This window comes from Dama dama, chromosome 12 (genome assembly GCF_033118175.1).
Source record: "Dama dama isolate Ldn47 chromosome 12, ASM3311817v1, whole genome shotgun sequence".
NCBI lineage: Eukaryota > Metazoa > Chordata > Mammalia > Artiodactyla > Cervidae > Dama > Dama dama.
In genome coordinates, this window is record NC_083692.1 from 18,461,987 (window position 1) to 18,475,485 (window position 13,499).

The 13,499-nt window shown below is 42.8% G+C and overlaps 1 protein-coding gene across 1 annotated transcript; it reads right to left on the bottom strand.

Moving 5' to 3' along the window:
• Positions 1 to 581: 581 nt before the first annotated feature.
• COQ6 (coenzyme Q6, monooxygenase) lies at positions 582 to 13,324 on the bottom strand. The gene is made up of 12 exons (XM_061156661.1): positions 13,102 to 13,324; positions 7,822 to 7,956; positions 6,412 to 6,470; positions 5,982 to 6,105; positions 4,132 to 4,262; positions 3,333 to 3,440; positions 3,180 to 3,242; positions 2,872 to 2,979; positions 1,681 to 1,883; positions 1,490 to 1,605; positions 1,155 to 1,321; positions 582 to 715 (listed from the first exon to the last, which is right to left on the bottom strand). Exons 1-12 carry the CDS (start codon positions 13,265 to 13,267, stop codon positions 686 to 688), a joined length of 1,410 nt encoding a protein of 469 aa, XP_061012644.1. The 5' UTR covers positions 13,268 to 13,324; the 3' UTR covers positions 582 to 685.
• Positions 13,325 to 13,499: the final 175 nt, after the last annotated feature.

Consider the following 13,499-nt stretch of genomic DNA (forward strand, 5'->3'; position numbering starts at 1 on the left):
CATGAACAAATTCTGCTGCTAATCAGATTCTTTTCTTTTGACCTGGTTCCTGAGGTCTTTTAAACTGTGCAATGAAATTATTTATTGTTTTATGACAGAATACAGTGGTGTCCCACAGAGGAGCCATCGATGAAAAATGGTGCTGTGATAAGGAAGTAATAACTAGCATTTTAAAATTTGGTTTCCTTTTAAGAAAGTCTAATATATCTATAACAAAGGTTAAAGCAATTTGTCTTATTTTACATTCTAGCATTATTAATTTTAAAATAGGAGTTCTAACAAAAATGCATCAATTGACTTTCTAAGTCTTGTCTTTATCAAAAAGACAACTGTATAAATTTACAAACAGCATTTTTAAAAAGTTGTATAAATCTTCTTTTTCAAAAAAATTGTTAACAAGTGAAAATGAATGAGACGGCACCTTAGCAATTTTTGTTTTATGTAATAAAAATTTCTTTTCAACCAAGTCATAGTCTTCCTTTGATTTTTCCCCTTGGCTTGGTTGATATGCCCTCCTCACCATAAATTATCACTCATCCTTTGGGCTCCAAAAGTTCATTAAGCAGAGGAGAAAGAGAGACTGCAGAATTCTAATGTAAATTTATTAAATTTTGAAATGATGTGGTCTTGGAAAAAGATGTTCGATATGCATTTTTCATCAACATCATCTCCAGAAGAAGAGTGTTCATTTGCTTGCAAAGGCCATAATCTGTTCCTAGAGATAAAATGAAATCAAGTGAGTGATACTCTTGACAAAATTTTTAAGGTATGAAGGCAAGTGAAGATAGTACTTTAAAATATTTAAAGTGATTGAAGCAAAAATTGGCAAAAGTTCCAGACAGATTCTCCTTCCAAGTCCCTTCAAAGTAACTTTTAATGGAAGTTTCTCAGGAAAGAAGCTGGACAGCAGCAAAAGGAGTTTAAGCATCTTTAACAAAGTCTTACTCACTATTTTATATAGAGTTACTGCTTCCATGTGGGCTAGCCCCAAAAAGCCCAGCAGGGACATTTCTGCTCATAAGCACTGGGGAAGGTATTCAGATAAAGATGATAATTTAACAGCCAAGAAAATTAATTCAAAGAAATTAAAGAGTCATTGGCCGAGTCATTCCTCAGTGAGCAAGACTCTCGGAGATCTGGGAGCGCTCTCTTACTTTGAGTGGAGACACTGCATTCGTGGCCTGCAGGCCCCAGGTCCTGAGCAGCACGAGGGGGGTGGCCCTGGTGGAATAGAGCCTTTTCAGCAGGTCCGTAGCGGCCAGAAGAGCGGTGTTGTGGCGCTGTCGGTCTGTTTCATAACTTGTGAGGTGGCTCATGGAGCCTGGAGGGAAAAGGCAAGGTTACCTCCCTAATTCTGTACTGCTGTTTTCTTTCCTAGCAAACCAGATGCATTTATGCCCACTACATCTGGCTCCCGAGGAGCCATTTTCCTGATCTTCCTGTATTATATGAGCTCGAGATACTTCTCCAAGGTACACTGAATCCTTACCTAAGTCTCTGCCGTTGAAGGCTGCAGTACTGAGGTGATGGAGCAAGCTGGAGATATCCCCAAAGCCCATGTTGACACCTTGCCCTGCAAGTGGATGGACCCTGTGGGCTGCATCCCTAAGAATAAAGCAGAGTTCAGGTGTGGCCTCGAGCCAGAGGAAAAAGGGAGCAGCTCTGCTGTTACCGTCTTACCCAATGAGGGCCAGCCGAGGCCGGACGTACTCGGCAGCATGTCCCAACCCAAGAGGAAACAGGACTCGGCTTCTGGCGTCCACCCTGGCTACACTGGGGGGCAGCTGGCGAGCTGAGACTCTAGTGGGCTTCAGAAAGGCAACTGCAGACTGTAGCATGGAGCCGGCTGAGTCGATGAAGTCTGTGTGGTTCACATCACTCCACTGAGTAGTAGTATCGACCACAAAACAAAGTGAAAGTTCATCAGCGATTCCAGCAGGGAATTAGAACATTCACCAAGGCAACCATTTTATAACTAAAGTCATGGGTAGTGGTACCACAAGTGACAAGCCCCTCAAATGAATGCAAAATGCAATTCCCCATCACTCCCCACAAGCTGTAGAACCAAATCAAACTGCTCATGAGCTGCCCCTACCTACCTCTCAGTTTCATCTTTCACCATTCCTAACCCTCAAAATGCACGTGCCGGACACAAAGTAGCGCTCTCTATAGCATGCTCTTGATTCCACACACCCCTCTGCTTAGAATGTCACCTCAATTCTAATTCACCACGGTAACACCTAGGAGTATCCAGAAGCTATCATCGCTTTGTAAACCTCCCTCCAAACCATCCTGTGTCTATCGTTCTCCTCCAAGCGCCATAGTATAGTATCCTAGGCAAACTCTACCACTGGACCCTAACTCATTTCTGTGTCCTTCCTCACTTGACTTTGAGCTTCCTGAAAGCAGGGACTATATCTCACTTGTCTAATGCCAGCGCCATCTACATAGCAGCACTCATAACTTGCTGAATGAATGTACAGCAAAGGCCTTATGCCAGGAACACACACTAAGTGACCCAGAAAGGGTCATCATTTATCTTGGAAGCCCCTTTAGTACGTTTAGTTCCTTTTGTTCTTGCTGGCTTCTGCTAAAAATTATCAAAGTATTATCGCTTCAAAAAAAGTTACTTATCCAAGTAACTTCCACCCAGGCAGCTGTTTCAGTCAGCAGAGCAGCAGCCCACAACCCTCAGAAGGGCACACAAGCTAATTTCTGTAGTTTTACATTTTCCTGAAGCCTCTCCCCCATGTAATCCAGATCAAGTGGTATAGGTCCGAAGGGGCAGTGTGTTGATTGTTCCTTTCTTCTTGCTCAGAACCACCTTTCTGTATCTATCCCTGCAACACGCCATCGGCAGGTGATACTCACAAAGGCGGAGTTAATGGCATCCACAAACTCCTCCTCCTCCATGCTGACCAGCTCTGCTGCATGTTCATGGGATGTGGACCAAACCAAGGAACTCATAGTGTCTGAGAGCTGTTTTGGAAGAACATCAATGCCAAGGGCTGACACTTCGGTTCCTAAGAGCTCACAGGCACGAGGGACAGACAATAAGAAGGGGTAACAAACTTAGTCTGGGCATAGTCCCTCAAAACCAGCAAAAGGCTGAGTGGAGTGAGGTGCTAAAAGAACAAGGGTTGACACGTTTAAGAAGAAAAGCCAGAAGGACTTCTTACCGGAAGCAGAGCAATGGGCCCAGAGGGGAGAAATCTCTGCCAAGCTACGTTGTTTTCAGTGGCCTACAACACACAGAAGAAGAGTCCTTGTCAGAAGTGCCCGGTACCAGTTAGGCATGAGCAGGGCCCCCGATGGTGGGCTCAGGATCTTACCTCTGATAAATGCAGAGTAGCCACGACAGCGGATTGGTCATAGTTCCAGCTAACATTCCGGATTCCCGCAGCCTGCCGCACTCCTGAGTTGTGACCATCTGCACCAATCTGCATGCAGACAAAAGCCTGCTGAGTCTGCCAATCTCTTAATTAACAAAACTATTTCAGAAGGTTGTCCCTGCCTCCTAAAAGTTTTCTCCAGTTCCAACTGCTAGCAAGCCCATCTGGGGAAGGCAACTCTTTATCATGCCTGCCTCACTCCCAGCTCCTAGAGGAGAAGCCCTACATAAGTGATCCTAGGCAGACCAGAGCTGGACATCTGACCCAAGCAGGGCCAGCCATAGGTTAAACTCAGCCAAAGTCTCTTCACCCTGAACTAGACAGCAGTAAGGCAGACACTGGGGTCGAACAGTCCTGATGCAAGGCTGAGAATGGCTGCCATGGAAAGGGGGAAGCTGACGAGCAGAAAGAGAAAAAAAATGGGAGAAGCAAGATGAGTGGCTGCAGGATTACTGAGAGGGAGGGAAAGGGCTCATTTTCTGACCCTGGGATTCCTGTCCCTGTAAGGCCAGCTATCCTTTATGTTAAGACATACGATGGTCCGAGAAACTGCCTCCTATAGAGCATTTACAATAGGGCCATCCTCACTGGAGCTGGTCTGAGTGGCTCCAGGTCTTTATAGCCAAAAGCTTTGCCTCAAATCAACTTCAACTATAGCTAAGATCTAAAACGAGAGACCACAGACTCTAATAAGATGTAGATATGCAAGACCCCTGGCAAAATAAGAATCTTCAACTACCAACAATTTGGTCTGGAGGGTTCTGCCATCACCTAGGGTAATATGAACCCAAGGGCTGGAGTCTGCCATGGAAAATGGATAAGGCCAGGTATAGCTGACTGCTCTGCTCTTGTAGAGAACGGTCACTCGGTCTAGGGAGGTCAAAGAGAGAAAACAAAACATTAGACAGTTGGCCCACAGGCTGAGGAAAAAACTCAGTAACTAAATAAAGCAAGATCTCAAGACAGCTTATCTTTATCTTATCATTGATTTTAGGTCTTTAAACCTAAAAAAAATAACCCATGTGATCAATGTTATGGTCTAAGAGCTAATAAAAGACAGAGGCCACAGGGATCAATCAGTGCGTGACCTGACCAGGCACTCCTTTTTTTCCCCACACTCCCGCTCCTCTAGCTTCACTCTATGCCCAAATGAACCCACATGTGCTTTCACAACAAACAGGGTGGGGAACACCACAGGCTTAAACAAGTTCTAGATTTCATAAGGTTTTCCTTCCCCCGGAAGACATTTTACTTTTCTGATCATAAAAATTATATGTTTATTACTTTTTTACTTAGTGTAAAAGTCTGAACTACAAATAAAGGTTTAAAAGAGGGGCAGGGAATCACCTTTAATCATACCACTCAGACATAGCTACAGTTAAAGCTTTGTTCTGTTGCTTTCCAGGTAATTTCCTATGTTTGTACATGCACACACACCATTCCCCCTCACATACACACACAAGTGGGATCATACAACACAGACTTTTCTTCACCAGTATACTGTGGGACATGTTTCTAAATGACTGTTAGATCTAACTTATCTTTAAAAGCTACATGGAAGTTCATTCCATGGATGAACCATTATCTCATACAAAAAGCATTTAAGTTGCTTCCAATTTTTCTCCCTCCAGAACCCTGAAATATCTATAAAACATACATACATACATATATATATATATAAAGGGAATTTATACCCAGACTACACAAAGAACCCTTATAACTAAAAAATTAAGACAATCTAGTTCTAAATGGGCAAAAGATTCTTAATAGACACTTCTCCAAAAAAAATACACAAATAGCCAACAAGCATCTGAAAAGACACTCAACATTATTAGTCATCAGGTAAATAAAATCAAAACTATGAGACACCACCTCACAGTTACTAGGATGACTATTAAAAAAAAGAAAGAAGGAAAGGCTAAGGGGAATAAGGGTTGGCAAGGGGTGGAGAAATTGGAATTCTTAAAATTGTTGGTGGTAAAGTGACATAGTGCAGCCTCTTTCAAGTTTGGCAATTTATGACAATGTTAAACATAGAATTATTACATGACCCAGCGATTCTAGTCCTAAGTGTCCACCCAGAAAAAATAAAACATATACCCACACAAAAACCTGTACACAAATGTTCCTAGCTGTATTCACAACCACTAAAAAGTAGAAACAACCCAATGTCCATCATTGATGGATGGATAAATAGTATAATATATATATACGAGAGACTGGAGTTCTGACACATGCTACAACATAAATAAACCTCAAAAGTGTATTAAGGGACAGAAGTCAGACACACAAAAACACACATTGTATAATTCTACTTAAATGAAATGTCCAGAAGAGGCAAATTCTGAAAAACAGAAAGTCACTGAATTGTACGCTTAAAATGGGTGTACACTTACTGGTATGTAAGTTATACCTGAGTAAAGCTGTTTTAAAAAAGAGAAAGAACAACCCTGAAATAACCCTCAGAGGGCTTCTTTATGGTGAACATCAGTATCTGTAGGAGGGGTCCTTCTAGTAAGTCCCAGGATAATTCTAAGACAGTTCTCCTTCCAAAGAGTGCCTGGAAGACAGGAGAGTCAGGGGCCTCACCTGACACAGCCTCCAGCTGCTTACTGAGAGCATGCATGATGACATCGTTCTCCACTATATAGCCCATGTCATCTAAATTATCCTTATCGAACATTATCAGGGCCTCTGAGCAGGCATCCCACACCTGGAAACACAAGGGGAAAGCATGTATTACAACCCGAGGAAAAGGAGGTACTACTCTAATCAGAAACTGAGCACTGCTGTCCCAAGGGACTGAGGCAGAAAAACCCCCGGGTGTCAGTCCCTCTGGCAGGAGATGTATGGTAAGAAGAAAATTCTCTTGTGAATGCTTCCCTTCTACTTCCTGAGATGGAGTGTAAACTCTGCCTGAATTCTTCCCACATTTACAGAAAACCTGGAGAATGTGTACTCCATTATTTTAACTCAAGACAGACTGAGATATCTTGCCAAAAGTGGATAAAGGAAGCACCTGCATTCGCCGAAAGGCTCTATATCTCATGTTGCAGATGTGGTCCCAGGCACCAAAACCTATGAGAAAAAAGAGCAGCAACATATAGACCAGAGCAATCTCGTGGGACCTACAGCCCTCCTGGGTCTCGCTTTGTCCCTTCTTCTTGTTGAGTGAGAGATTGTTCTCAGTGTTAAACAATAAAGAAATACTCACCACTTCTACCCTGTTTGGTGCTAGGAGCTAAGCGACTCTGTTCCCCAGTTCTGATTACACAGCATGAAAAAAGACCCAGCTTTCATGATCAAAGGTCAAATCACATTAAGAGAGAGAAATAATAAAGGAAATTAAATCCATATTGTACTTTCTCTTCATCATCCTACTAAGGTTACAAAGTGTTATAAAGTCATCATACTGAGTTACAAAATCCTACTGAGTTACAATAAAAGTGTTACAAAAATCATCCTACTGAGGTTACAAAGTGTTAGTCACTCAGTCCTGTCAGACTCTTTGTGACCACACGGACTTTAGCCCATCAGGCTCCTCTGTCCATGGAATTCCCCAGGCAAGAATACTGAAGTGGACTGCCATCCCCTCCTTCAGGGGAATCTTCCCAAGGACTGAATCCAGGTCTCCCTCACTGCAGGCAGATTCTTTACTGTCCGAGGCACCAGGGAAGCCCACTGAGGTTACATACTCCCTGGATAAAGACGATTTTTTGTTTAAATCTAGAGAACCAAAGCAACTCATTCATTGAGATGTTTACTGAGCACTTATTATGTGCCAGATACACTTCTAGGTACTAAGTACAAAGTGGGAAACCAGACAAATCTCAGTCCTTCAGCAGCTGACATTCTAGCTGGAGAGACAGACAAAAAAAAAAAAAAAATCATAATATCAGGTACTAAGTGTCATAAAGAAAAATAAAGCGGTATAAGGGGCTAGAGAATGATGCAAGAGTCTCATTTTAGATGGGATGGTTCCACATAGGCTGGCTCGAGGGAGTAACATCTGGCAGAGACCTGAAGACAACGTGCTAACTGTGCACACATCCATCTACACCCTAAAAGCATTTAGCATTCAGGCTCCCCAGCCCCACAGAAGGCTGACTCTTGGAATAAAGAGGATGAAGTGAAGAGTCACAATTAGTTCATATAGTTTCAATTCCACCAATTCATAATGACCCAACATCACAAATGATGTCTATATGGACCCACATGTCTGCAGAAAGTCTTCCTCAGACCGGAAGTTGACACATGAACAGTTCTTGGAATCTTCAGCTACGTACTAGACTTACCAACCCCACCCTCCTCTCCCAGGCACTTCGGTGAGCTCTCTCCTTGCCAGATGCCCCGCTGACTCTGCCCTATGGGACATCCTGGAGAGTCAAAGACAGGAGACTGGCTCTATGACAGAAGGTCTTCTACTCACTACTGAGAAGGGTTGCAGAGCCAGGGGAGATGGAGCTGACCCTGTTGCTATAAGTTTCTGGCAATTTCTCCAGTACTTTCTTTGGACCTGCTTCTAACAACAGGATTTTCTTGTCACAAAAGTGAATATCATGTCCTAAAAAAAAAAAAAGAAAGAAACAAAATGTTATATCATTTTAGAAAAATCAATTTATTCTCTCATTTCCAAGAGAAGTATCATATTAACTAATTCCTTAGTGCTTAGGATACAAATATCTTACAGGACACATAAAAAGGGAACACCATACGGAGTCCTAAGCAGTAACATACAACACCTTTTCAGTCATGTAAACCACCCTGCTCGTGGCAATAAGAACTCTCCAGACCAACCCCTGCCACGCACAAAGAAGCAAATAATGGCATAACCTGTAACAAGGGAATAGAATGTCCTAAAAAGAAAGGAAGGCGTCAGTATTTAGATACAGTTAGTTACAACCTTAAAAGTATTAAGTCACTAAAAATTACAAATCCTGTTCAAAAGAAAAATAAAGCTAACAAAATTCACTGTGGCCTCAAGATTAAGTCAAAGATAAAAAGCTTATAAAAGAAAAGAGGGCCAAAAAAATACACCAGTGGTGCCGAAAACTCTGGTCCTAAAACATCAGTGCAGGGAAGTAAAAAGAAGACTTGGAGACTTTGGTACCCGGTGACTAGCACAGACACAAGATCCTCCACAGTGCCTCAGAAAAAGATGCAGGGGAAAAGGTAAGCAGTGAGCTGCTACTACCAAGATAGGAGAAAACACCTGTGATGGAATTACCGGAGAGAAGAAACACTGCAGGTTTTACTTAGTAATGGTCAGGGAAACCCCTCAAACCTTGACCCCTCTTTTTATTTTGGAATGTAAATGAGAAAAAAAGGCGCTACTGTAATATACAACAAAGAAAGGGTGAAAATCAAGGGCAGCTCCGGTGGGAAAGGAAGAGAGGAGCGCTGAACCGACCAGCTCGGCATGGCGCCCCCTGCCGTGCGGCAGCGGTTCTGCTCTGAAGGATGGGAGCCCCGGCCATGGCCGCGCTCAGCAGAGCGGGTGGTTTCTGGTCCCTCACCTCTCCCGGCCTTGATCTAACAGCAGCCGCTCCCCCACCGAAAGCCCCCGCCACCTGCTCCCTGTGGAGCCTGCTCGCTGAAGCCCTGCCTCCACAACAGTGTTCTTCAAACCGTGCTCGCATACCTCCGCCCCCAGGAGAGGTCAGTTCTTTGTTCCTCTAGGGTAGCTTTCATTTCAATCTTCCTTCTGTTCGTAATCCCCTTTGCTGGATTCTAAACTCCTTGGGGGCTAGGAATTCTTTTCTTATTGCAATAATGTCCCCAGCAATATATGCTGTTATCTCCTCAACCCACAAAGAGATACTCAATGTCTTAACAGACATTTTTCCTTCAATGACAGATCAGGAAACATTTAGGAAAAGAGTCAGATTTCCATCCCATACTTGTCCAGGGGAGCAAAAATAGAAAAAAATAACAAAAATACATATTTTAGGCTATAATATCACTATAGCCTCTATAACGTTTATGTTAAAGCATAAACATGTATGACTTAGCTGTTGATTGAATTAAATGAAATTATGAATTATCGGTGAATATCTAAATTTTAACCTTGAAATCATTTCACTCTATAAAGAATCCAAGATAGTTTTATCAAATGACAACCTAGTGCCATAATAATTTGTCACGTTTATGAATAACAAGATTATTATATTAATAGTTTACTTTTTCCAGCATATCTAAAAGCAAAGTTCCATAGAATCACTATTACCATTATCATCACTGCTAATGTTTATTAACTCCTATATGCCTAACGCAGAGAGTTGACTCATTGGAAAAGACCCTGATGCTGGGAGGGATTGCGGGCAGGAAGAGAAGGGGATGACAGAGGATGAGATGGCTGGATGGCATCACCAACTCAATGGGCATGAGTTTGAGTAAACTCTGGGAGTTGGTGATGGACACGGAGGCCTGGCGTGCTGTGATTCATGGGGTCGCAAAGAGTCAGACACGACAGAGCAGCTGAACTAATATGCCTGGTGCAATTATATACAGTTTACTATAGTATCTTCTGATATAATCCATACCACAATTTTATGAAGAATAAAAAGCTATTCTGTCCTCATTTTAGAGATGAGAAAAATCAATGTACAGAAACTGTGAGTAATTTATACAATTTTACCCAGACAGAATTAGAGACAAGACTGAGGATTTAAATACATGCAATCTCATATGAAGACCTGTCACTTCATCATTTAACTTCCTTTAAAGGAAGTTTCCTTCTTATTTAAAACAATCATTGGACTGGAAATTAAAATCAGAAGCTCTGGATTGCCGGACCTGCCGGCAAAACGAACAGGTCGAGGACGCAATCACCAGAGCACCTGAGAAATAAAAGACTCGGAAAGATGGGGTTGAGAGGGACGGAGTCAGCTTGTGACTGATTCCGACGACTTTATTGAGGGGTAACATACATATATATGCTAACAGGATTCACCAAATTTTAGATCAAAGACATGCATACGTGCAGAACTGCAGACACTAGTTTTAGCTCAGGAGTTTTATCTTAACTCTAGCAGAGCATGGCACCAGCGTCTTACAATCAGTTAAAGACTACCTAGACATAAACCATTCACAGGAGCCCGATAATCTTATCAGAGTCAGGAAAATGGGCAAATGGTGGCTGCAGCGATTTCCTTGAGGGAGGTGAGAAAGGCCAATTTGCACTTTAATAAATCAGGGGTGGCGGGACAGAGAGAGACCTCTTAGATCTCTCTCAGGGCCGAGAAGGGGCCTGAGCAGTCAGGCCGGCTCCCCACACTGGATTTTAATCCCAGCTCTCAGTTTCTAGCTTTCATCACCCACAAATGCATACATAACATTATGTACTTTATAAATTTCCTTTGGTCAAAAAAAATTAGATCTCCAAGCACATAAAACAGTCAGGGTCATTACTTTATTTTTCAGTATTTTATTTTTAGCTATTTAATATCATGTTTTAGGAAACTCTCTTGGAAAAAAAATTACTGGAGAATATCATTTACAAGTAACAATGCTGAGAGGGAAATAGACATTTCAAGCCTAAAACATAAACTAATGTGAGTTTAAAGAAGAAAAGAATCAAGGAAGACATAAACTGGTCTATAGTGAAATGTGAAGAGGCCATGGAAAATTTTCACTTTTAAAGCAGCTATCCAAGATTAAGTGGATGTCAAAATGTAAAAGTTGATCACCATACAACCTATTAACAAAGAATATTTTTGGGGATACAGGCCATGATGATCAAGGGGAGACACTAGCAAGCACAGAATCTCAAGCAGGTTGATTACTTGACTCAGCAGGACCTGTCCAAGGACAGAGTCTCCTTACCCTGTTCATATTTTATATGAAAAAAGTAGAGGCTTGCTCACTGAATAAATTGTACCAAAGACTTACAAATCTCCCACTGAGCTTCAGTTTTCACGTTTTAGCAGTCAGTATTTTCTCTGAGCTTTTAAAACAGGAAATTAGCTGATATGTGAATTTTTTAGGGAAAACCTACGCTTGGGAGGTTTGACTTACTTAGAGGCAGTGACTCATAACCTGGGGTACTCAGCCTATGACCTCTCTTTTGTAAACTTACACAGAGAATTGTCTTGCAAGTATCTGCTTAAAGTCAGCCTTGAATTAAGGAATTTATACTTCTATGGAAAAAAAAAACAGAAAAATGAACAATTACAATACAGAATTCTCTACGCTTATAAAAAGTTTCCGTCCTTGGGATGTGGGCAAATGGGGTGAGAAAAAGAACAAAACAGGAAGGGGAAAAAGCTAAACAAAGCAAAGAGCACAACACCAAATATTAATGAAATTAGCTAAAAACTCAGTAAGACTAAAAAACTTCTCAAGTACTGAACAGACATTTCTCCAAAGAAGATACACAAATAACCAATAAACACATGAAAGAATATTCATCATTAGTCATTAGGGAAATACAAATCAAAACCAGGAGATGTTACCTCACACTCACTATTTTAACTAGTAACAAAAAGACAATACAGTGCTGTCCAGGATCTGGAGAAATGAGACCTCTCATTTATTGCTGGTGGGAATGTAAAATGGTGCAGCCGCTCTAGAACACTGGTAGTTCTTCAAAACGTTAAGCAGAGTTTATCAAATGACCCAGAAAATCCACTTCTAAGATTATATCCAAGATAACCAAAATACATGTTTACACAAACAAAAGCATGTAGGAGAAATGATTAGTAGCATTATTTGTTATAGCTCCAAAGTGAAAACGACTCAAATGTCTATCACTTGGTGAATGAATAAACAGAATAGGCTATATATATCCACCCAAAATATTATTTATTATTTGGCAATAAAAACAAACAAAGTACTGGCACATGCTGGGCTTCCCCCGTGGCTCAGCGGCAAAGAATCCACCTGCAATGCAGGAGGCTCAGGTTCGATCGATCCCTGGGTTGGGAAGATCCGCTGGAGGAGGGCATGGCGACCCACTCCAGTATTCTTGTCAGGAAAATCCCATGGACAAAGGAGCCCAGCACGTGACAGTTCATGGGGTCGCAAGACTAGGAGGCGACTGAGCACGCACACACTGACATATGCTGCAATCTGGATGATTCCTGAAAACATTAAGCAGATTCCACATGTACGAAAAAGTCCTGAAAAAGCCAATCTATAGAGACGAAAAAGTACATGAGTGGTTGCCTAGGGTACTAGGGTGAGGAAGATGGGGGAGAAGGTGGGCTGCATGGGCAGTGACTACTAACGGGTTCGTGTTTCTTTGGGGGGGAGGTGATAAAAATGTTCTAAGATTCATTGTGGCAATGGCTGCACAGCTCTACGAATAAACTAAAAATCATTACATTATATGCTTTTAAGTGGGTGAAGTTTGTGGTATGCCAACTATTATCTCAATGAAGCGGTCTAAAAAACAACAAGAAGAAAACCGCCTAACCTAGCTCAGTAGACAACTGCCGGATGACTTCGGTGTCCAGACCGAAATAACCCTGGGCGGGTCTGTGTACCCACGTGTTGGAAGGACACGTACGGTCCCTCCCACTTTTGACCCTTCGGAAATCTGAAGGAACAAACGTTTGCCCCCGGGGTCCTTCGGTTCCTCTGGGCAGGAAATGGACCACAAGATGTGCAACACTCAGGCTTTGGGCAAACAGTGCCAGGGCTCCCACACTCCTCATCGTTCCTTCAATGGCCTCGCTCCCCGCAAATACTGGCCTGCAGATGCGCTTACCTAAGGCACAAGCCATAGCGGAGCCTACCAGGCCTCCCCCTGACACCACCACATCGTACACGTTGTCCGCCGAGGCGCCAGCCCACCTCCGGCAGGAGACCCGCGGGCCCTTCTGGGCAGCGGCAAAGACAGCGTCCCACCGGACCCTGGCCAGGTGGGCCACCATGGCGCTGACCTGAGCCGTATCTGAGCGACTGAACTGAACGGAACTGAACCTGTCCGCCTTAGGCGGCACTTCCGGAGACGAGCCGTCCAATCACCGGCCGCTAGAGCTACGATCTTAAAACCGGAAGTATAAAGTGCGAAGAGAATAGGCCAATCAGAAAGCGAGTCCTCCCTGCCTGGGCGGGATAGATGAGAGGCTGCCTGGGGAGGGGAATGGTTCAAGTATCCGCCTG